General features: G+C 34.6%; 1 protein-coding gene across 3 annotated transcripts in view; it reads right to left on the bottom strand.

Moving 5' to 3' along the window:
• Positions 1-26,885, bottom strand: part of LOC120878903 (CUB and sushi domain-containing protein 3-like) — a 1,427,768-nt gene that overhangs the window by 133,246 nt on the left and 1,267,637 nt on the right. For all 3 annotated transcript variants that reach the window (XM_040261811.1, XM_040261812.1, XM_040261813.1), the window contains 3 exons: positions 24,892-24,996; positions 6,017-6,135; positions 4,858-4,927 (listed from right to left, as the gene is read on the bottom strand). In XM_040261811.1, the coding sequence (XP_040117745.1) occupies positions 4,858-4,927; positions 6,017-6,135; positions 24,892-24,996 (294 nt within the window). The remainder of the gene's footprint in view (positions 1-4,857; positions 4,928-6,016; positions 6,136-24,891; positions 24,997-26,885) is intronic.

Below are 26,885 nucleotides of genomic sequence, written 5' to 3'. Positions count from 1 at the left end.
CTCTGTGCTGTTTATGGTTGAGAGGTAGTAAACAATCATGTGCTAGTGGCAGGAGTATGGATAATCCTGTCACACAAGCTAGTCTGTCAGCAGAGAGGTTTGACCTGACACACCCTTGTCACACCCAGGGTAGGGAATTAGCAATTATTGGCACAACAAATGAAAAACCCTTCACCAATATAATTCCTAACCAACCCACTATACTAATAATTTCTAACTCCCCAAAAGAATTTGCCTTTAGTAAGTCTAAAACATCTCATGCCTCTCAGGTTGGGAGGCTGTAAACAAACATGTGGCCAGACGAACCTATACAGGTGGGCTAGATAACATTCAGAGGAGTCGTAAGCTGAAACACTCTTGTCACGCCCAGGAATTTTTATTGCCTTGGAGCTGCACATTTACTCCTTTTCTGAGAGAAACGGTTATGGGGGAGAGCATAAAACAGACTCTGGTTTTGGGGTAGATGCTCGGGAACAGGGGGTTTCCTGAGGCTTGATTACGCCTTTGCGTATGCCAAGCCTCCTTCCTCATAACCTTTGCCATGGGCGGAGTTCCTCACCCTGGCCCCCGGCATATAACCTTGTAGTTAATCTGCATGTCAACCTTTCTTTAAAAGTTGTAATTATACTGTGTAATACACCTGTATATTTTCCATCCTTCTCAAATCTCAGCTCATCCATCTTTAAAGCAGAACAGTTTTCAACATATATAAACCATTAATGTTTACCAATTAATTTTCCTAAAATTTGATTATCTACATATATTTATTACACAATCCAATAATTGGAAATTATAGAGACAATATTTTGGCCAATCAAAAGTACTTTTAAAGTTCCTGGAAAGAATGCGATTGTATATTTGTTTTGCTTTATTCTGAATTTTAAGTGAAAGAACATAAGGACTCTCTTTTGCTTTCTTGCCTTCACAGTCTCAAGTGTTTGAGCTACTCCCTGTCCCTCTAATTCTGCTACTTTCCATCTCTTTAGAAATGATCTCAAAATCCTGTCCTCTGCATTGCCCACATTGCTAGAGTGTAAATCTCAAAATCAGAGAAGGAAGAAGGAAAGAATACAAAAAAACAGATAGTGAAAGAGAAAGAAAAATAGTAACAAACCATGAAAACAAGAAGAATACAAACACTGCATCTGCCTTCAGGTCCACACCCCTGCCTATTTTCTCAGTGACTCTGCAAGCTCATGCACACCTAGGCCTTAATGACAACACTGTTCTTCACCAGCCGTTTCATAGGAGACTCTTTTGACCCTATTATATGCTTTTCTCTTAAGGACACAACAACAGCATAGTCTTCCAAGATAAAATCATCTTTGATTATTCCTTCAGATTTATCTCTATTACGTAGAAATCTCAAGTGATTTTTCCTTTCTTCTACCACAATATCTGGCAGACTGTTTATTTTTCAGTTTATGAGATTGTAACCTTGAGGCCTGATGACTACAGTTTTAAGGCATTCTCTGAATCAGCCTCTTGCCTTCAGTTTCTCCTTAAAATATAGCCATGATATCAATTCTAACATTTTGTCAAATATGGTATAAGTTTACCGTCCAAAATTTATAAAATATAAAAATTGAGTAGAAAATAAATAACAGTGCTCTGGAATTCCACTACCTATAGATAACCTGTTTACTTTTATAATTCTTTATTTCTCTGTAGAAAAGCATACATTCATGCATGTGTGTTTATACACTACATATATAAAGAAAACAGGATGATACTGAGAATCACTTTAAGCCTTTTTATATTTGACTACATATTGTAAACTTTGTTCATGTTATTAAATATTCCATTATAATGTTCACTTCCCCTTTTCCCATTATTGGACCCTTAAGTTGTTGCACATTTCTCATTATAATACCACTGTGGACACCCTGTGTATTTCAGGTTTGGTGTTAAATATTTTAATGTGTTCTCTCATTTCGTTCTTATAATGGGCCTATTACTATTCCAAGCAAACAGAATAATATACTTGCCATGCAAAGCTATTGCACCTTAGCTGAAATTAAAATGTAGATACATTGCACATCAAAATATGATCAGTATTTAATACAGTTTCATACAAATTTAGCCTATATAAATTTAAAATTTCTAGTTTAATTTTATTGAAATATCACTTCCATCTAATACTTTCCTTGTTAACAATATTCAATGGAATATAAATTTAATCAAAACACAATATTTACCTAAAAACTAAGCAATTTGTTAAGAGTAATAACCGAAGCTACTAATACAGCAAAATGGAAATTATCATATCATAACTGAGTGATATTTAAATTGATACAACTTTCTAAAGCAATTTGATGATATTTGTAGAATTTTTAAATAGTTATTCAATAACAAAATTAATCTACTCATGTAAGATCCTAAGTAAACAATAAGATATCTGCAAGAAGGCATGTGAAGAACACTTTAAAAGAAATGTGTATAAATGTATAAATATGAACTAAAGGTGTATAAACGTATATCAAAAAGACAAAAAACTAAGCTAACAAAAGAGAATAACTATACAAATTAGACTATGCTATGGACACTTACCCCTTGGAAGAAAAGTTATGACCAACCTAGATAATATATTCAAAAGCAGAGACATTACTTTGCTGACTAAAGTCCGTCTAGTCAAAGCTATGGTTTTTCCAGTAGTCATGTATGGATGTGAGAGTTGGACTGTGAGGAAGGCTGAGCGCCAAAGAATTGATGCCTTGAACTGTGGTGTCGGAGAAGACTCTTGAGAGTCCCTTGGACTGCAAGGAGATCCAACCAATCCATTCTGAAGGAGATCAGCCCTGGGATTTCTTTGGAAGGAATGATGCTAAAGCTGAAACTCCAGTACTTTGGCCACCTCATGAGAAGGGTTGACTCATTGGAAAAGACTCTGATGCTGGGAGGGATTGGGGACAGGAGAAGAAGGGGATGACAGAGGATGAGATGGCTGGATGGCATCACTGACTCGATGGACGTGAGTCTGAGTGAACTCTGGGAATTGGTGATGGACAGGGAGGCCTGGTGTGCTCCGATTCACAGGGTTGCAAAGAGTCAGACACAACTGAGCGACTGAACTGAACTGAACTGAACTGATGTGCTATAAAGCCATTTAAAAAATAAAATTTTTGGAAACATGCTATGATGGAGAAAATATTTCTAAGTGAATGTCAAGAAAGACATTATAAAACCTATACATACTGTAGAATCCCAAAACTTTAATTTGTTCACTAAACAATATTTATTGGATATGTACTTAAGATACTAACTGTTCTTGGCAGTAAAGGACAGTAATGAATAAAAGACCAAAACTCTCTGCTTTCATATCAGCAAAATATATATATATTATTTTTATCTTTATCATCTCAATTTTATACTTAATTGGATATATACATATCCCATATTCATAACACTTACATAAATGACATTATCTGTATATATATAATTTTTTGTAATAGTTACTATATGTATATTGCAATTTGTAACTGGTATTACATGCATAAATTATTTATAATACCTAAAGAAATAAACCCTTCCAAAATTGTCATCCAATCTAAAGTCTGAATGCTTTTATTATTGTCAATAAAAGACATCTTTACTCAAACATTAATTTCCAGTACTCTCTAACAAAAATTGTGCATATGGCACATAGGCATCACAGACTGAATTGTGTCCTCCTAATATTCACATGTTAAAGCCCTAACTCCCAAATGTGACTGCATTTGGAGATAAGTGATATCTCTTTTAAGGAGATAGTTAAAGTTAAATAAAGTCATGAGGGTAGGGAGCTCTAATCTAATAGTACCGGTGTACTATCGGGGAGCTCCCTCACAGTAAAAAGGCCATGTCAAGATGCAGGGAGAAGATCATCTTCTACAAGTCAAGGAAAGAAGTACTCCAAAAATACAACCCTGCCACCACCTGGACCTTGAACTTGTAGCTTCTAGAATGTGACAAAATAAATTTCTGTCGTTGAAGTCATTTAGTCTATAGCATTTTGTTACACTAGCCCAAGGAAACTAATATATTACAGGTTTGTTCAGTGTAAATTGGTAGGTATTTAGGTCACACCAATTCTTTTATTTTTTTCCTACTCAGAAAGGGTAATCTTCTTCATTCATTTAATTACATCTGCCATTCAATACCCTTTGTAAATTTTATTGACTGACTATATTTCCCAATGACTTCAGTCACCACCATTCTCATCTTTCTTAAATTCCATCAGGTAGTCAATGGCATTAAACACTAAATCCCTCTCCTATTTCATTTCATTTATTTCTACAAATCATGTTTTAATGATGGAAATCATAACTCACATTTTCTTTTCATACTCTATAGAGCCCAGAATATTAATGGTAGCATACAGACACCAGAATCTTAAAAACAAAAAAAATTAAGGTGGATAGAAATAACTGGAAGCTGCATTAAATCAGGGTAAATATTTGGGTTCAAATTTCAAAGTTTCAAGTGTTCTTTTGATACATCATACATCTCATGGGGTGTCATGCTCCCTTTGGTAGACTCTAGCTTTCTTACCTATTTTGGCTCGAGAGTAAGAAATAGAATATTTACTTGTTTTCCTGATCTATGATATGAGTAGTTCTACAATATTATACTGAGAAAACTCTCTGGGAATCAGAAAACCTAATACCGTTTCTCAATTTGTAGTTTTAAGCCATACATTGATAATTACTTTGGGACCAAAAAATGTAAAACTTCAAAATTAAAAAAAAAAATTGAAACATTTATCTGGGAATATAATTTTCATAAAACCTGCAAAAAGCAAACTTTATGTTTGAAAACAACATATACAAGGTGTATCTTTAAAATATCTAATAAATAATTTATAGTTCTTTAACTCACCCAAACAAATTGGGATTGGATAATTCCATCTTCTTACAGGTCCAGGCATGCATGTAATATGAGAATGGCCCTATATAAACAAGACAGAGCAGTTCAGTAAACATTTTTAAAAGTCTAAATATAACACAGGATAGTGAATGATACTTATGAAAACAATATATTGCATTGTAATATTTTCAATACTATCGAAAATCTTAGTGTGACTTAAAACAAGGAAGGTAATTACATATACTTGTGTTAAAATGTAAAAAAAATAAGATTTTGGTAGAAAAATTAAGACTCTATATCACATTAAAATTGTTTTAACATTGTTCTACCAAAACACGTTCTACTAAGGTACTGCAATAATTACACAAGGGAAATGGCCATATATATAGTGGTTTACAATAAAGTGCTGTAATATTCAAGGTGAGATAGATAAAAATGATTATAAAATTCTTTTATAAAAATATGAAAAGTCAACTAAGGTATATTAAATTTATATAGAGTCTAGAAAAACTTAATGTTCTACTGAGACTAATAATTTGGGATAAAAGTTTAAAGACTATAAATCATTCATTTTTAATTTTATTTCCTCTAAAGAATTTATTGATTTAACTTGTGAAATAGTTTCTGTCTCATTTTTTTTCCTTAATTTCTTAATAGGTCTATGCTTTAGGGAGATTTTTTATGAGGCCATAAATTCAGACCCTTTAAAAAACTTGCAAAAGATTAATATAAACACATAAATTGATAATTTACATTGTAACTCTATAGTTTTAGCAAAACTTATTTGTGGTCATTTTTTTATGACTCTGGGGGATTTATTATCATGGAAGCTTTATTTAATGCTTTAAGTAGCACTTTCATTTTTATTTGGAAATTCTGAAAATCTAGGAGTTCAATTTTTACATCTTATGTGTACAGAGAGAAAAAGAAACATTTATTTTGATTTCAAAATCATCTTTGATTACTTGCAAACAAAACAATTTAGTCCATTCCAGCAATTTCTCTCACAAATACCTCATTGACATATTGAATACCTTTTGATTTAATAATGTTAAATTATGCAGCCTGAGATAAGTATTGTTTTATAACTTCTATATTATTAATCATTAATTTGCTAAAATATTCTGAAAGGGTAATGAAATTCAAAGCTAAAATTTTAAAATAGACCTACCTGAAGAGAATAGCCTTGATCACACTGAAAGGATACTACATCACCAACCATGTATCTGTCTCCAATTTTAATCCCACTGCTAGGAGTCTGTGGTTCAGGACAGGAATCCAAACCAATAGCTAAGAATAATTAGCAGTAAAATGTAACTTTCAAATGCTTAAATCATGCCTAAATTACCAAAATCGAATATTGATGTCATTAAAACTAGATTTACACTGAGACATTAAGGATATTCTTTGAATATTTAACTGTATATGGTTACAGCAATGTGCTTTGTAACTACACCATAGAACTATTTGAATTTTCATGGCACCAACCATTAATTAGCTGTGTGATTATACCTAAACTCTTCTTTAATTCTTAGCCTAAACATCTTCTATGACACAAGTAAAAATTCCTAAAAAGAAACTTGCTAAATAAAAATAATAATTTACTGTGATAATAAAATGGAGTTATATTTGTAAAACATTCTAAGTAAAATGACTAAAAAAATATTTGCTATCTTGTCCATATCACTTGATACCTTTTTCTGAAATGGAGATGATAATTCAAAACACTTCCATTATTTTTATATTAACAACTTACTTTTCAGTATAAAAAATAAAAGCATACTAAAAGTAAAATGTTTTTCTAAAATGTTTCATTTAGTTTAGCATTTTTTATTGAAGTATATTTGACTTACAATGTTGTGCTAATTTATGCTGTATAGCAAAGTGATTCAGATATTATATATATATTATATATATATATATATACACTTTTTTATATTATTTTCCAGTATGGTTTATCACAGGATATTGAATATAGTTCTCTGTGCTATACATCAGGATCTTATTGTTTATCCATTTTTTATAAAATAGTTTACATCTACAAACCTCAAATTGCTACTCTGTCCACCCTACCCTCCCTCTCTCTTGACAACTACAAGTCTGTTATCCATGTCTGAGTCTGTTTCATAGATAAGTTCATTTGTGTCATATTTTAGGTTTTACATATAAGTGGTGCCATCCAGTATTTGTCTTTTTCTGACTTACTTCACTTAGTATGATAATCTCTAGGTCAATCCATGTTTCTGCAAATGGCCTTATTTCTAAAATTATTCATTTAAAAGCTCAACAATTGTTTGATGTTTTTGCCAAAACATTTTTTAAGCATGTGAATATATTACTATCAAAAACCTTTTTATCTTTAATAGAAGCCAATGTTTGTTATCTATTTCTCTATAGTTCACATTTTGAGCTAATCTAATACATATCTGATAGTTTCCCAGGTGGAGCTAGTGGTAAAGAACCTGTCTGCCAATGCAGGAGAGGAAAGAGACCCAGGTTCAATCCTTGGGTCAGGAAGATACCCTGGAGGAGGAAATGGCTACCCACTCCAGTATTCTTGCCTATAGAAACCCATGGACAGAGGAGTCTAGTGGGCTATGGTGCACAGGGTTGCAAAGAGTTGAATATGTCTGAAGCAACTTAGCATGCATGCAATACATATCTGAATGGATGAGAGGAAGCAGTCACCACTCCAAAATCATTATGTGCGTATGTATATACTCATTATAAATATTCATGGTATATAATCATTTATTAAAAAAGCATTAAAACCTAAATTCTAAAGAATAACAATACTTTGGCCACCTTATGTGAAGAGCTGACTCATTGGAAAATACCGTGATGCTGTGAAAGATTTAGGGCAGGAGGAGAAGGGGGCAACAGAAGATGAGATTGTTGGATGGCATCAAAGATTCAGGAAAGCAATTCCAGAAGACAGTGAAGGACAGGAAAGTCTAGCATGCCATGGTCCAGGAGGTCGCAGAGTTGGACATGACTTAGTGACTGAATAACAACAAAAAGTATGACAATATCATGTAGATTCTTTCACTCCTTGACCATGTTATTTCTCTCTGATAGATGCCATCATACTTAACACCACCCCATCCATCATCTTTGTTGCACTTGACATAAATTAATAATGAATAATTATGTAATTAGTTATTCAATATTTATCCCCTTCTGAGAATATAAATTTCATAAGGGTAACTTAAAGCACACAGTCTTAAGGAAGCACTCAATAAACATTCTTCGTAAAGATGAATGAATAGAAAAAGAAAGAAGGAGCATTCTATTATATTTCTTAATAAATAAAAATATCTGCCTTTGCAAATGGAAGAAATTTTATCTAATAACATAATGGTGAGAGTAGGTACAAATTAAAGGATAGAAAAGTAAATAAAAGCAGTGACTGGGTAGAGCTGTAGTTAGATTGGGAAGTAAGGTAGTAAAGACGAGGAGTAAACTGGTCATTTAGGAATGCACTTGAGGCAGTCCTAAAGGAGACTGAGTCATATAGACTAGAATTTCAATGCTGGTGCCGCAATTAGCTAGGTCTCTAAACATATGTCAAGCTCCACGTTTCTTGATCTTTTGTAATCTTGAATTTATAGAACCAGGAAAGTTAAGTTATCCTTAAATTGTGACCTACTTTTAAAATTTTAAGAGTTAATGTCTCACTTTCCATATAACTTTTGAAATCCAGGAAAAGACAAAAATGGTGTTACATTTACTTTCATCTCATTCAACATCAACTAATGGGTCTTATATTAAATTCATATGATTTTATAGAAAGCTTTCTAAGAATGATTAACCAAATAGAACAGTTATGATATAAACATATACTTCTGGTCAATATGATTTCACTTTCCTTTTCAGTTCATTTCAGTTCAGTTCAGTCACTCAGTTGTGTCCGACTCTTTGCGACCCTATGGACTGCAGCATGCCAGGCCTCATCAACTCCGGGAGTTTACTTTAGAACAAGGAAAAGTAGTATATTGGATGTTCTGAACAATACATTTATTATCCTTTACCATTAAGGTCATTTATGTGATCACTTTGGCTAAGAAGGCTAAATTCAGTACATGTTCATTTCTCTTTTCTTTCAATCAAGTACTCTAGTCAGGGTCATATACATAAAAAACTAATTTTCCTAAGTGTTGATTTTCTCCTCTGGGAGGATAAAGAAAATATTGCACAGTGATGCCACAAAATAATGAGACTCATTTTTAAGAGAGATTTTTTTCCATAATGTATGTATATATAGCAAAATATTTATGAAAGAGTTTTAACTTAAAACATAATATAAACTCTATAGACTATGCAATAATAATTTTGCATGTTAAAAATTCTTATATGCAAATAATCACAGAGAAAAATGACCAAAAGGAAATATGTGAAATATTAGCAGTAGTTAAGATTCTTGATATGAAATTATTGGTGATTTTTATGCACTTTCTTATATATTCCTGCATTTCTAAAACTTATATGAAGTGAAGTGAAGTGAAGTCGCTCAGTCATGTCAGACTCTTTGCGACCCCATGAACTGTAGCACAGCAGGCTCCTCCAGCCATGGGATTTTCCAGGCAAGAATACTGGAGTGGGTTGCCATTTCCTTCTCCAGGAGATCTTCCCGACCCAGGGATTGAACCCAGGTCTCCCGGATTGGAGGCAGATGCTTTACCGTCTGAGCCACCATGGAATGCAAATAATAACGTCACTTATCTAGTAGATGGATGTATCTTTCCTTTAACCTGATACTGGGAAAGACTGAAGGCAGGAGGAGAAGGGGGTGACAAAGGATGACATGGTTGGGTGGCATCATCGACTCAATGGGTATGAGTTTGAGCAAACTGTGGGAGACAGTAAAGGACAGGGAAACCTGGCATGCTACAGTCCATGGAGTCTCAAAGAGTCAGATAAAACTGAGTGACTGAGTAATAACAATAAAATCTAGTAGATAATTAGAATTAGTAGAGAATTGGGGGGTATAAAAACATATTTCAATCTTTAATAAGATTGTCTCAGGGAAGGAAGTAAGGTAATGAAGTAATTAGATAAGAAAGAGAAGTCATATATTAACAACCCCTCTCATTTTTTTGCATTCAATTATTTCACATGCACTAAAGAAAATAAAACAGAAATATCTTTAAAAAACTGCAGTTCATATTTATGTCATTTTGTAAATTTACAAAACTGAGTGATTATATTCAGTATTTTAAAAATGTCTTCTTTATTATTTTTCATTGCTTTCTAAGTAACAATACCAGTAGGTTATTTGCAGGAATCAACAAAGAAAAGGTATTTGTAAAATGTTTCAAACAGCTCTCTCCTGCTTGACTAAGCTTAGCCAATCAACATATTGGGTCATTTTCATCTTTAAGGGTATAAATTTTGTAAAATTATGTCTCTGGCTATCAAAGATGCTCTTTGAGTGAACTTTTTTAATGAGAATTGGTTCAATGAATTAAGTGCTATAGCCAAAAACAAACAGAAATGAATACAAGGAAAAATCCACATCAAAAGTTGCACAGAATTAATTATATATGCTATTAAATTACTGTGGGCAGTTACCCTAGCTGTAAACATTAAAACCTCAGTCCTCCAATTTCAAAAATTTATTTGTAAGCAAAAATATTCTTTCCAATTTTATTCACAAAGCAATCTGAAGGAGAAAATGGTGTAAATCATAACATTTGTATTTGATCATTTTGAATATATACTATAGTATTCCATAATGATTTTAGTAAGTCCTTAATGCAATGAGATAGGGAGAAAGGGGGAAGAAGAAAGTTTAATTATTGCTAAGACTCCCAGTAAGACTGTTATGTAAAAATGAAAAAAAAAAACACTTTATGAATTTGATATGACAACCCATGTACAAATTTATTGAAAATAACCAAAAATCCTGGATTTATTTCCTGCAAATGCAGGAGACTTAAGATACACAGGTTTGATCCCTGGGTCAGGAAGATCCCCTGGAGGAGGGCATAGCAACCCACTCCAGTATTCTTGCCTGGAGAATCTCCTGTGGACAGAGAAGCCTGGCAGGCTACAGTCCATAGGGCTGCAAAATATCGGACATGACTGAAGTGACTTAGCATGCATGCAAGAGAAATCAACAGGAACTGAATCATATGTCTTTGGACCAGTGCTTGTATTCAATGATAGTGAAGATCTTATTTTAAAAATACTGCAGGTCTTCAATTTAAAATTTTTCTCTAAATAATTGATATAAAATAACTATTATTTCTAGGTTTACACCACATTTAATGATTTTTTTAATATGTTAGAATTATCACTTGGCATTTAATATTTATCATTATAAGATAATGGCTTGAGAATAATGTAGAAGTTGGTGATAAAGGATGAATTCAATATGAGCTGGCCTACTAGTTGCAGGACTTGGAGAAATCAACAATGTTAAGTATACAGACTTTTTCAACAGAATGTACCTTGTATTAACTAATATACTAAAGAAAACTTGTCACATATTATTATGTAACATTTAAATGTATATTTTAACTCTGTTTATTTAACTTATATGCAGAGTACATCAAGCAAAATGCTTGCCTGGATGAAGCACAAGCTGGAATCAAGATTGTTGGAAGAAATACCAACAAACTCAGATATGCAGATGATCCCACTCTAATGGCAGGAAGTGAAGAGGAACTAAAGAGCCTCTTAATGAGGAAGGAAGAGAGAAAAAGTTGGTTTAAAACTCAACATTCAAAAAGCTAAGATCATGGCATCTGGTCCCATCACATCATGGCAAACAGAAGGGAGAAAAGAGGAAGCGGTGACAGATATTATTTTCTTGGGTTCAAAAATTGCTGCAGATGGTGACTGCAGCCATGAAATTAAAAGATGCATGCTCCTTTGAAAAAATGCTATGACAAACCTAGACAGCATATTAAAAAGCAGAGATATTACTTTGTCAACAAAGGTCCTTACAGTCAAAACTATTGTTTTTTCAGTAGTCATGTACGGATGTGAGAGTTGGACCATAAAGAAGTCTGAAAGCTAAAGAATGGATGTTTTTGAACTGTGGTACTGGAAAAGACTCTTGAGAGTCCCTTGGATAGCAAGGAGATCAAACTAGTCAATCCTAAAGGAAATAAACCCTAAATATTCATTGGAAGGACTGACGCTGAAGTGAAACTCCAATACTTTGGCCACCTGATGTAAACAACCGACTCACTGGAGAAGACCCTGGTACTGGGAAAGATTGAAGGCAGGAGAAGAGCACACTGGAGGATGAGATGGTTAGATAGCATCACCAACCCAATGGACATGAATTTGAGCAAACTCCAGGAGATAGTGAAGGACAGGGAAGCCTGGCATGCCACAGTCCATGGGGTTGCAAAGAGTAGGACATGACTGAGCGACTGAATAACAACATGTAACATAAATGTCTATCAATAAAGTTTTTCAGACAGAACAATTTCAACTTCAAAAGCAAGTGGTGCTGGGAAACCTGGTCAACCACTTGTATAGAATGAAACTAGAATACTTTCAAACACCATACACAAAAATAAACTCAAAATGGATTAAAGATCTAAACGTAAGACCAGAAACTATAAAACTCCTAGAGAAAAACATAAGCCAAACACTCTCTGATGTAAATCATAGCAGGATCCTCTATGATCCACCTCCCAGAGTAATGGAAATAAAAGCAAAAATAAACAAATGGGACCTAATTAAACTTAAAAGCTTTTGCACAACAAAGGAAACTATAAGCAAGGTGAAAAGACAGCCTTCAGGATGGGAGAAAATAATAGCAAATGAAGCAATGGACAAATAATTAATCTCAAAAATATACAATCAGCTCCTGCAGCTCAATTCCAGAAAAATAAGCGACCCAATCAAAAAATGGGCCAAAGAACTAAACAGACATTTCTTCAAAGAAGACATACAGATGGCTAACAAACACATGAAAAGATGCTCAACATCACTCATGACCAGAGAAATACAAATCAAAACCACAATGAGGTAACATCTTGAGCCGGTCAGAATGGCTGCTATCAAAAAGTCTCCTAACAATAAATGCTGGAGAGGGTGCAGATACAAAGGAACCCTCGGACACTGTTGGTCAGAATGCAAACTAGCACAGCCACTATGGAGAACAGTATGGAAATTCCTTGAAAAACTGGAAATAGAACTGCCATATGACACAGCAATTCCACTGCTGGGCATACACACCAAGGAAACCAGAATTGAAAGAGACACGTGTACCCCAGTGTTCATCACAGCACTGTTTACAATAGCCAGGACATGGAAGCAACTCAGATGTCCATCGGCAGACAAATGGATAAGAAAGCTGTGGTACATGATGGAATATTACTCAGCTATTAAAAAGAATGCATTTGAATCAGTTCTAATGAAATGGATGAAACTGGAACCTATTATACAGAGTGAAGTAGGTTAGAAAGAAAAACACCAATACAGTATATCAATGCATATACATGGAATTTAAAAAGATGGTAATGATGACCCTACATGCGAGACAGGAAAAGAGACACAGATGTAAAGAACAGACTGTTGGTCTCTGTGGGAGAAGGCAAGAGTGGGATGATTTGAGAGAATAGCATTGAAACATGTATATTATCATATGTGAAATAGATTGCCAGTCCAGGTTCCATGCATGAGACAGGGTGCTCAGGGCTGGTGCACTGGGATGACCCTGAGGGATGGGATGGGGAGGGTGGTGGGAGGGAGGTTCAGGATGGGGAACACATGTACACCCATGGCTGATTCATGTGAATGTATGGCAAAAAGCACTACAATATTGTAAAGTAATTAGCCTCCAGTTAAAATAAATTTTAAAAAAAAGTCACTGACGAGTAGCAGTGTAAGTTTAGAAATATGTGGCACAGGCTTCGCTCATGTTTACCCTGATTCTCATATTTTCTTACTTATGTTTACCTATTTAACATTTGACCTAGCAGTATTCTGAAAAACCGAGTACTCAGTAATAGATGTGTGTTTGTGTGTGTGCTCAGTCGCTCAGTCATGTCTGCCTCTTTGTGCCCCCATGGACTGCAGCCTGTCAGGAATCTTCTGTCCACAGACTTTTCCAGGTAAGAAATACTGGAGTGGGCTGCCATTTCCTACTCTAGGGGCTCTTTCCCACCCAGTGATCGAACCCGTGTCTCTTGCATCTCCTGCACTGGCAGGCAGATTCTTTACTACTGAGCCACCTGGGAAACCCCAGGGATAGATTCTACCTATAAAATTTTAGTCTAAAGAATAAAGATAAGTAAAATGATAAATAGAATCTGGCAGGTAGGGACCATTCATTCATTACATGAGCAATTACTGGTACCAATTGTATATTCTTACTGTGTTACACACATGCTGGAAATGCAAAGATCAATTAGCAACATAAGCAACCATGCTCTGAAGAAATTCTGGGTGGAGCTAGAGAGGGGGTTGTTTTAAAAGATGGCTTCATTGTAGCAGAAAAATCACAATATATGAAGGCTGTCTTCTATTTAAATAATTATTTCATAGGAACTAACCTATGTGAGTCCAAAAAACGATATATTTTATCAGTTCATAATAACGAAGGGGAAAGTGAGTATGCTGGCTTGGCATGTTAAGTGGATAATGTTTTAAGTTATTTTTCCTTCTTTTATGGAAAAAAAAGGGGAGCATTTTTGTAAAACATATTATAGTGTTTTTGGAAGGGCAGTTAAAAATGAAGCTGAAAAGGGAGACAGGATATAGACTATATAAACAATCGTGTAATCTTAATCAATGTAGAAGGTTGTATTTTCCTACTGTGGTTAATGGAGGTAAAATTCAGAGTTTGTGTGCATCCTGGTTCCACTAGTTTCTTGCCTTTTCTTGGTAAAAATCTGAGATAATCTCTCTGTCTCAGTTTCCTCATCTATAAAATAGATGCAAAATTATACCAACTTCACATGAATATTTTGATGCATAAAGAAAACAATACATGTATAATACTTAGATAGTTTCAGGAACATAGGATGCCCTCAAAAAATGTTAACTAGCATTACTGAATGATTTTAAGCATGGAAGTTAGGTTGTACATTTGGATTCTAGATAAAGGATATATATATATATATATTTTTTTTTTTGTCATGAAAGCATGTCTCTGTATGTTTAAGACCAATAGATCTCACATAAATATTCTAGTAATATAAAAAACACATATAAAGATTTATATAAAGCCCCAAACTTAAGTACCTTCAGTTTTGTGATTGACTTACAAAGAGAAGCTTCCGTAAGAAAATCCAGAAGACCAGGAGCAGTGTTACTATAATAGCTCAAGATATAACTACAGAAACTTTACAACTACACAAACACAATGTTTTATGAATTCAGAAACTCTCTTAGAACCATCTCTCAATCAATACCACAAAGACATGAAAAATCAATGAGATGATCATGAAATAAATTTGGATAAGAGTAAATTATGCCAACACTAGAATGGCCTTATAGGCTTAAGGAGTGAAATGTGTTTATAAAGATCAATTACACGTACTTGCATGTAATATAGTCTAGGTTAATAGCAATTTAAATTAGAAACAAAAAACATTAACAATTTAACTTGGACAGGAGGTGTTTCTAAAATTAATAGTTACAAGATGATATGTATGAAGTAGAATAAGATAATTAGTTTAGGTAAAAATATAATTAATCTTACAGTCACTATTTTTTCACAAATAATTATCTAACTAGCCCATTTTTTATGGTTATAAAAATAAACTTAAGACCTAATGCATTAGGTCCTAAGCATATTGCTCAAGGAAGGAAAGCAAGAAAATAACTATTGTGTTGAATTGAAACCTTTTGTTATTTATAAACTACATTTAAATGAATACATTCCTGAGCATTGACTATTTTACAACTATTTTTATAATTTGGGTATTCAGACTAGCCATCCAACTATTGTACAAGATGGAAAGATGTTTTCAGGCCACCTGAGTTTTTATAAGATTTACAGCAAAATTATTAGTAGTAGATATAATGAATGATCTCAGGTGTGGGAGGAGGGAAAAAATTATTCATTATGGTGACATTACCTTTGTTTTCCTCAGAAACTACATCCTGAGATCTTTGAGCACCCCTAAATTTTCAAATACAATACTACATAGTTTCCCCTTTTAAAATAAGTTCATTTTATAAGTTCAAGACCAAAACTGTTCATTGATTTATAAATGTTCACAGTCCCTCTAGGATTTTCCATTAGGTGCTAGTGAAGAGGCTCAGACGTGTTCGACTATTCGTGACCCCATGGACCGTAGCTTGCCAGGTTCCCCTGTCGATGGGATGTTTTAGGCAAAAATACTGGAGTGGATTGCCATTTCCTTCACCACGGGATCTTCCCAACCCAGGGATCGAACCTGGGCCTCTTTCACTGAAGGCAGACTCTTTACTGCTTGAGCTACCAGGGAAGGTGCTGGATTTTTCATTAGTGAGATTTAAAAGTGTGCCTCCATAAATAGGAAGTATGAGGAAAACTGCATATGCATGTTACAATCAAATGATCATTTCAAAATGATGAGGCTGGACCTGAATTCAAGTGACAGAGCAACTAGAAACTACGGGTTCTTTTTGTGGAAGAAGGTCCGTCTAGTCAAGGCTATGGTTTTTCCTGTGGTTATGTACGGATGTGAGAGTTGGAATGTGAAGAAAGCTGAGCGCCGAATAATTGATGCTTTTGAACTGTGGTGTTGGAGAAGACTCTTGAGAGTCCTCTGGACTGCAAGGAGATCCAACCAGTTCATTCTGAAGGAGATCAGCCCTGGGATTTCTTTGGAGGGAATGATGCTGAAGCTGAAGCTCCAGTACTTTGGCCACCTCATGTGAAGAGCTGACTCATTGGAAAAGACTCTGATGCTGGGAGGGATTGGGGGCAGGAAGAGAAGGGGATGACAGAGGATGAGATGGCTGGATGGCATCACTGACTCGATGGACATGAGTGTGAGTGAACTCCGGGAGTTGGTGATGGACAGGGAGGCCTGGCGTGCTCCGATTCATGGGGTCACAAAGAGTCAGACACGACTGAGCGACTGAACTAAACTGAACTGAACCAACATTGATACAATTAACGGTATTCCAAGCACTAGGAACATTTTCCCTAGGAACAAATACATTTATGCAAGACATACAATTATAACCAGAATCACATATGTTTAAAATACACACACACACACACACACACACAAACTGATGAATAGATTCCTACCTTCTAGTGTTCTTGTGGATCAGGAAACAGAAAGAATGTGAACAATGTTGGAAAAAATATACTAACTCAGAGCATCTACATCTATTTACATGACTACTGAAACAGAACACTAGTACACCTAACTACAGTAGTACACATGACTCTTAAACCAGAACAATTATCAATACAAATAATGATGCATCTTCGTGTCAACTTATGATCACTCATATCAGAAAATAGAACAATGTAAATCAGACTCTTTTAATAAGTGTTTTTCAGTTTGTCTTGATTAAGCAAAGAAAACTGTATCCTCTAAATTCCAGAACTCTGGTATAAATATTTGCGGCCTTCCAAAGTTGGTAGGCAAACGTGTCTTCTGCCTGCCTTCTTTCTCTTCAATGTCCAATCTCTTTTCTTATTAACAGAAAGAAAAACTGACTTTTAAAAAATCTTTTCATTAATATCAGCTATCTCATTGTATATCAGGTAATTTAATAGCATAAAATTAATAGAATATATGAACGTCTCAGAAAAATGTAATCGAGAATATTTCCAAATTTATATTTATTATCTCACTTTGTGTGTAACTTAGAAAGTTTACCCTGATTTGTGGAACTACAACCTCTAAGATAGTACAGTTTGAAATACTAGTAAATATACTCATGAAGGTAGTCAAAAGGTACAACTTTCAAGTCAAAAGATAAATGAGTGTAATGTAACTAGGGGTGTAACAAACGACGCAATGGCTATAGTTAACACTTTTCTATGATATATGTTTGTTAAGAGAGTAGATCTTAAAGGTTCTCATTACACGGAGAAATGCTTTTTTTCCTTTCTTTTTACTGCATCTATATGAGACGGATAGATGTTAACTAAACCTATTGTATTAATCATTTCACAACATATATAAATTCAACCACCTTTTTTGTATACCTTAAACATTGATGTATGTCAACTATTTCTCAATAAAGCTGGAAAAAGATTTTTAAAAGTATTTTAAGACCAAAGGGTAGAAATATTAATCTCCGTTTTCTAGAATTTTATTACTCAAATTCAAATGTTTTCCATCTGTGGAAACCAAAGATTAGAATAGATGTAAAAATGAGATTCTAAATAATTTTTGTCTGCTACAGAATATTTCTTCTGAATTACATATCTGGAATATGTATTAAGAGAACACTGAATTTATAGTCAGTTTTTTATTGATTATGATAGTTTGTCTAACCTCTAAATCCTAACTGGCAAATAAATAACTTTGACAAGGCATTTAACCCATTTCTAAATCCTTTGGAAAACAGCTTTCAAAGTCACCTTGGAAGACAAGTGTGTATTCCTAAATTCAGAAGTTTCCAGAAAGGATTACATAATCCTTCAATAACTTTTAACATCTTTTACTGACAGAAAAAAATCTTTACCCAAACTGAACTTTTATTCATGAATCTCTTCAATTCTCTTCAAAATTTCTTCAGTACATCCTTAGTCTGTTGACTAGGCCTATACTCAGTGTTCCAGTATGGTAGGCAAGATTTTGGCTACCATTATGTTATACTTGCAAATATGTTATGTTACATGTCAAAAGGAATTTGTGGATAAAAATAAGAAGGCTAATAAGCTGACTATAAAATATAAAGTTTACTGACTGATGATTGGATGATTACATACATATAAATGTTGTATCCATCTACCTTTTTTTTTTTTTTTCCTTATGTTGCAAGTAGTACCAAACGACAGAGAAGGCAATGGCACCCCACTCCAGTACTCTTGCCTGGAAAATCCCATGGACAGAGGAGCCTGGTAGGCTGCAGTCCATGGGGTCGCGAAGAGTCAGACACGACTGAGCGACTTCCCTTTCACTTTTCACTTTCATGCATTGGAGAAGGAAATGGCAACCCACTCCAGTGTTCTTGCCTGGAGAATCCCAGGGATGGGGGAGCCTGGTGGGCTGCTGTCTATGGGGTCACACAGAGTCGGACATGACTGAAGCGACAGCAGCAGCAGCAGCAGTACCAAATGAACCTTTCATATGTTTCATTCTTTTTTTAAACCAGAGTATAATTGGTTTACAATGTTTTGTTAATTTCTGCTGTACAACAATGTAGATCAGCTATAAATGTACATGTATCCCCTTCCTCTTGAGCCTCCATCCCACCCACACCTCCTATCCCACCCGTCTAGGTCATCACAGAGCACTGAGCTGAGCTCCCCGTGTTATGCAGCAGCTTCTTACTATCTGTTTTACACATGGTAGTGTATATATGTCAATACTACTCTTTCAATTTGTCCCACTCTCTCCTTCCCCCACTATGTCAACAAGTCTGTTCTCTACATCTGTGTATCTATTCTTGCCCTGTAAATATGTTAATTTGCACTACCATTTTATATATTCCATATATATGCATTAATATATGGCATTTGTTTTTCTATTTCTGACTTACTTCCACTCTGTATGACAGACTCTAGGTTAACCCACATCACTATGAAAGGCCCAATTGCATTCCTTTTTATGGCTGAGTAGTATTCGATTATATATATGTACTAAAACTTCTTTATCCATTTATCTCTCAATGGACATTTAGGCTGCTTTCATGTCCTGGCTATTGTAAATAATGCTGCAGTGAACAGTGGGGCACATATGTCTTTCTGAATTGTGGATTTCTCAGAGTGTATGTCCAGGCGTGGGACTGCTGCATCATATGGTAGTTTTATTCCTAGTTTCCATCTGTATGGAAACACAAAAGACCCTGAATAGCAAACATGAGTGAGTTTCATTCCTGAAATCTTATCCCTAAACTGGTACTATCATTAGTTAAATTAGGAAGTACTTTTGGTTCCTAGATCCCACTACAAGGTGTGCTGTCTAACATTACAGATAAATAAAAGTACTTATGCTGATATTTATTTAATTCATGTCTGAGTTCTAAAAATCAAACAAAAAGTCTAAAAAAGTAATCAGCTTGCCAAAGAAATAAAGAAAAACTATGTGAAGAAGGCAGAGCGCCGAAGAATTGATGCTTTTGAACTGTGGTGTTGGAGAAGACTCTTGAGAGTCCCTTGGACTGCAAGGAGATCCAATCGGTCCGTTCTGAAGGAGATCAGCCCTGGGATTTCTTTGGAGGGAATGATGCTAAAGCTGAAACTCCAGTATTTTGGCCACCTCATGCAAAGAGTTGACTCATTGGAAAAGACTCTGATGCTGGGAGGGATTGGGGGCAGGAGGAGAAGGGGATGACCGAGGATGAGATGGCTGGATGGCATCACCGACTCGATGGACGTGAGTCTGAGTGAACTCTGGGAGTTGATGACGGACAGGGAGGCCTGGCGTGCTGCGATTCATGGGGTCGCAAAGAGTCGGACACGACTGAGTGACTGAACTGAACTGATGATCATATACAAAGTGATATGATCTAAAGTAAAAATTAAAACACCAAAACATGATAATCAACCTCTACACCTCTCTCTTTCTCATCTCCAACACCGAACTGGCCATAAATCTTTCAGTTTGACCTCATTTTTTCCTACATCTTTTAACATTTCTTTTACAAAACCACAATAACCATCTTCAGAGTTTCTCATTTGAACCATTGCTACTCCTTTTCTTCAGCATATTCTCTTCCTGCAATGCATTTATCATTTTTTAAAATAAAAGGGACTTTGAAAATACAAAATTGATTATCTTATTCCTCAAATTGAAACCCCTTCATTGAATCTCTTCTATCTGCAAAATAAACTTGTTTGTCATCTTCTGAATCTAATCTTCCATAACCTCTCCAGTCATGTTGGTTCATCTCATTATTAGAAAAGCATGATATCTACTGAGGATTTGCTATGTACCTGGTCCTATGAGAAACACTTTGTATGGATGATCTCATTGAACTCTGATACAATCTTTCAAGTTACATGCTACTATTATCACATATTACAGGTGAGGAAACTGGATTCTTAGGGAATCTTAGAAATCATCTAATGTCACAAGGCCATCAAATGGCAGTGCCAAGACAGAAACCTAAGTTTGATTCCAGCATACATTATCTTATATCCACCTACATTCTAGGAAGGGCTTCCCTCATGGTTCAAACAATAAATAATCTGCCTGAAATGCCGGAGACCTTGGTTCAACTCCTGAGTCAGGAAGATCCCCTGCAGAAGGGCAAGGCAACCCACTCCAGTACTCTTGCCTGGGGAATCCCATAGACTCAGGAGCCTGGAGGGCTACAGAGATGGGATTGCAAAGAGTCAGACCCGACAAACAACTAACATTTTTACATTCTAGGAGGTCCCTTAAAAGTCCAAGCTATTTCTATATCTATACTTTAATTCTTACCTGGAAAAAAAGCACTTAGATTTGTCCTTTGGTGAAGTCTTCCCTGACTCTACCATGAGTAACACCTCAGAGTTTTGATCACTACCTTTTCTGTGACATTGTCTACATTACATATGATATCATATTTTAGCCATTGTGAGAGTAACCTTGGGAGGTTGGTGAAAGTACACATGGTTTGCTGAATCTCATAAAGACTGACTTGATCTATTGGGGTGGAGTCTCATTATCTGGATTTTCAATAAGACTTTGAGATAACTGTAGTGTAAATTATCAGAGAAGCATCAAGTTACATAAACTATACTTATAGTGTTTACACTGTAATTTTTCAATTATTGCTGTTTGTATGTTCTTGTTTTCAGTTAGTCTGAAGCTTTGTTTTTTTAGGACTGGATCTGATACAAATATGTAGCACTTACATTTAGAAAGTATACTTAACATCTAGTAGCTATTCAATTAAAATTTGATAAATAAAAAAGTGAATTTATTCTCACATTTGGGAGGCAATAAGAAGATGAGGAGAGGAAATGAATTGCTGCCTTTTTTCAGTAGATAACAGGAAAATAATGATATGAAATGATCAAAGTGGGCCTTTAGAAATATAAATGAGACTAAGGCATGAGAACGATAAATTGAGCAGAAGGAACATCAGATTTATATGATCATAATCATAATAATACATTTCAAAGTTAAAATGACATGATCCCAAGTTAAAGGAGCAAAATTGTACTATATGACAAAAATCAGCCACTTGTCAGCATTTCCTTTTTAAGTAAATACAAAACAAGCCCTATCTGTCTAATATCTTGTGCCATCAGATAATCGAGATTGCTTTTTTTCCCCCTGAAACACCTCATGAGTGAGTAGGAAAATCAGACAGAGAAAATAGTCACTTGCTAGAAGGAATCTCAGCCAAATTTCCTTTTCCCAAGATAGAACACCTGCCATGTTTCCTGAAACCTTTACAACTTGAAATATTCCTTTAGGAATTTAGAAAGAGCCTACTTTCTTGGTTAAAAAGAAAGAAAACACAAGATATGTCCTTTTTATAGCAAATGTTAATGTCTTTTGCATCTGTTGTTGGTATTCATAGTGTGATTATGAGACTGTTATTTCCCCAGTGTGATTACTTCCTTATGTTACCCTGTGGGCAGAACTTTTATTTCAGGGATTGTCAGAAATGAAATACCAAAGATGTGCAGTAAAATGGGTGTCTTCTCAATGCAGAAAAGTTATTAGACCTACCTTATTTGTAATGCACACATACGTACAACATTATCTTTTCCAGTACCCTACTGGTTAAGTGTTCGGCTTTTTCTAAATATTGAAACTAATTTTTAAAAAATTTTCTTAAAGTTCTTGTTTCTATTCATTTAAAATATACAGTTTTCTCTTACAGAGGTTACTATATTCTTATAGCTCAACCAGTGATTTTGGAGGCTTCTGCATATATAAGGAAGTTCTTTAAAATGTTTATGTCTAGTTAATACAGTCTGCCCTCACAAGTGGACAGATTCTTAAATTACCACAAATGAAATATTACCCCACCAAGGAGATATTTAACTTATATGAAGATTACATCATGAGAAATGCTGGGCTGGAAAAAGCACAAGCTGGAATCAAGATTGCTGGGAGAAATAACAATAACCTCAGATATGCAGATGACACCACCCTTATGGCAGAAAGTGAAGAAGAACTAAAGAGCCTGTTGATGAAAGAGAAAGAGGAGAGTGAAAAAGTTGGCTTAAAGCTCAACATTCAGAAAACGAAGATCATAGCATCTGGTCCCATCACTTCATGGCAAATAGATGGGGAAACAGTGGAAACAGTGACAGACTTTATTTTCCTGGGCTCCCAAATCACTGCAGATGGTGATTAAAGCCATGAAATTAAAAGCTGCTTACTCCTTGGAAGGAAAGTTATACCCAACCTAGACAGCATATTAAAAAGTAGAGACATTACTTTGTCAACAAAGGTCTGTCTAGTCAAACTTATGGTTTTTCCAGTGGTCATGTATGGATCTGAGAGTTGGACTGTGAAGAAAACTGAGTGCCGAAGAATTGATGCTTTTGTAACTGTGGTGTTGGAGAAGACTCTTGAGAGTCCCTTAGACTAAAGGAGATCCAACCAGTCCATCCTAAAGGAAATCAGTCCTGAATATTCATTGGAAAGACTGATGCTAAAGCTGAAACTCCAATACTCTGGCCATCTGATGGGAAGAACTGACTCATTTGAAAAGAACCTAATGCTGGGAAAGATTGAAAGTGCAAGGAGAAGGGGACAACTGAGGATAAGATGGCTGGATGGCATCACCAACTCAATGGACATGAATTTGAGTAAACTCCAGGAGCTGGTGATGGACATGGAGGCCCAGCTGGCATGTTCCAGTCCATGGGGTCACAAAGAGTTGGACATGACTGAGCAACTGAACTAAAGTGAACTGAACTGAATATGGAGAACTAGTATCTCCAAAGTGCCCATACTGCCCAAAGCCATCTATAGAATCAATACAATCCTTACCAAAATTCCAATGGGTTTGGTTTTTTTTTTTTTCAAATAAATAGGAAAAAAAAAAAAAAGCTTAAAATTCATGAAAGTGAAAGCATTAGTCATGTTCAACTCTTTGTGATCTCAGGGTTTTCTGCCTCTGGAATTATCCAGGCAAGAATACTGGAGTGATAACCATTCCCTTTGCAAGGGGATCTTCCTGATACAGGGATTAAACCCTAGTCTCCATATCTCAGGCAGATTCTTTATAGTCAAAGCCACCAGGGAAGCTCCATATGGGACCACAAAAGTCTTCAAATATCGAAAGCAATCCCGAGAAGGAACAAAACTAGAAATATCATTCTCTCTGATTTCAAATTGCATTGCAAAGATACCGTAAATAAATAGTATGGTCCTGGCATAAAAATGCACACATAGAACAATGTAATAGAATTGAGAGCCCAGAAATAAAACCTTGCATATACAGTCAACTAATATTTGATGAGCGAGACAAGAGTACTCAAGATGGAAAGGTGAGTCTCTTTTATAAGAAAAACTGAAATAAGCCAGACTCAGAAGGACAAATGCTACATGGTACCATTTATACAGAGTATCTAGAATAGTCAAACTCATTGGACATGACAATAAAATGGTGGTTTCTAACGGCTGAGAAGAGGGAGAATGAGGAGCTGTTGGTCAACTGGCTTCATTTAAGCAAGGGGAGTCAAGTTCTAGAAATCTGCTGCACAACACAGTGCCTACAGTTAACACTACTGTATTGTGCATTTAAGATTTGTGTTAAGAAGGGAACTCTTATGTTAAGTGCATTTACAATTTAAAAAAAAGAAGACAATACCTGTAAATTCTGATGAAAATCATCAGAACTTTATACATATAATTTTGTAGTTGAATAAACACTTCAGAATCTTAAAGTAAGACAATGTTCTGTTTTGACAAAGTCGTTAACTTTCTATATTCAGAAAAGTAATATTTAAAATTAATATGTTTTTTCTTAATTTTTTTGGACAGCACATAATATTTTATTTACCTGTGTATTCAAGGTGAAATCCTGCAGCAGAAACACTGATGTCTGATTGAAAATTTAGATATAGATTATTAGATGTACTATTCAAAAGATGGGGTATTGTTGTTCCTGAAATGATAATTGAAAAAGTGGTTCAGTGATCACATAATAAGTAATATAATAAAACTAAGTTAACTATTAATCAGCCAACAAGTTATCACTGAAATTATATATTATTAAACTGTTTTATAAGAATTTTTAAATAAAAATATTTCTCACATATTTGTCTTTCACATTACTGTTCTTGACTATCTCCAAGGAGACTGACCTTTGAGAGCACATTAGACGGCTCCTTAAAATAGGTAACAGCAAACAAAGCTGATGAAAAGCATAAAATTTTACTGGTCACCTAAAATAAATATTTGGAATTTCATGTGGATTTCAATAATTCATGTACAAGATAATAAATTTAGTTTTAAAATTTGCATGTTTGGGTTTAAAGAAATATTCATTTATCACCCTTTATTGTGATATTTAAATACATACACTTTTTCCTATATCAGGTGAAGTACCTTGATGTTTCTTACAGCAACAGCAAAGCTGGTTGTTAGAATTTAAAAAATGCTAATTATGAACTACTGCTTGCCTTGTCTCTTAGCAAATGCTTTATAATCTTGTTCTTCTGAACTTCTATAAGAATCAACTTTAATTTATTCAATTATTGAATTGAAAATATGTGCTTGAACCAATTACTTTTTGACTATCTGACATTAGTAGTTTAAGACCCTAAAAATGACAACTCAAGCAATTTCAAATGACAAGCATAAAAATAACTGTCAACTGTGTCTCAAGATAAAATTCAACAAGCTTATGAGATAGTGCTATCAACATTTTTTTGGTAATTTTCTAGTTACTTCATACTTACTTTCCACAACACTATGAACCTTAACCACTGAGTCTTCTATAAGAGAAACCAGGACAAATTCATTACAAAGCACCCATTTGTTTCCTCCACCTTGCTCTCTGTCTTATACCGTCCTAACTGAATAAGTGAGGACAGAGGTAAACAGAAACTCAAAGGTCACTCTGACTGCCTTTGATCTCTTAGAAGATCTTAGTGATTAAGAGCTTTGACTGTGGAGTCACACCAGCTGGGTCCCAGTCTCATTCTAATGTTAGATGTACAACCTCAGGCAACTTAATTTCTTTTAGTGTCAATCACCTACCAGGGCTGCTGGAAAGATCAAATGAGGAAATGTATGAAAAGCTTAACACAGAGCTAGCACTTGGTAATCAACAACTGTTATTATTTATCACTTTCTATCATTTAGTTATACTTATCATTCAGAAAGTATTATACCAAGTTTATTACAGACAAATGCATACACACAAAAATTCATACAATTTTTCCAAGAAAAATTTCTTTTTAAATCTATTTCTAGAATATTTGTAATGCCTAAAACAAATTACTCATACTCTAGATATTTCTTCTTTGCTTTCATCAATGGTGGTACTGAAAAGTGGATTAACATCTCCATTTTAAAATCTATTAAAAACTTAATGACACTCAAATTCTATATCTGAAATATGTGAGTTCATAGTTTAGCTATGTTTATATTTCTAGAGTTAAACACTATAACCCAAATTAAAGTAAAGCATACAGTTAAAGTGAAGCTTCATTTCACCCTAAATATGTTGTAAGAAGCTGTTAGATTAATGCACAAACTACTTTCACAAACCATAACAAATTATAAAATCTTCTGGTCTTGACACATGTGTATATAGTATGAATGAATCTTACATAATTTAATTCCTCTCATAGAATTAATTTCTTATTCTCTTTATTCTCATACAACAGTACCTTGTAGCATTCACCATGTTGTTACATAATCTCTATAACTGTTTTAATGGCTGCATAACATTCTATCAAGTGAATATATTATAAATTTCAAGCATTGTCTAATTTTTAACTATTACTTCTCATCCTTTTTTTTCTAAGGGAGAGGAGCATATATACT

Source organism: Oryx dammah, unplaced genomic scaffold (assembly GCF_014754425.2).
Source record: "Oryx dammah isolate SB20612 unplaced genomic scaffold, SCBI_Odam_1.1 HiC_scaffold_19, whole genome shotgun sequence".
Taxonomy (NCBI): Eukaryota; Metazoa; Chordata; class Mammalia; order Artiodactyla; family Bovidae; genus Oryx; species Oryx dammah.
The sequence above is the reverse complement of the archived record's forward strand: the minus strand, read 5'-3'. Positions and strand labels throughout refer to the sequence as shown.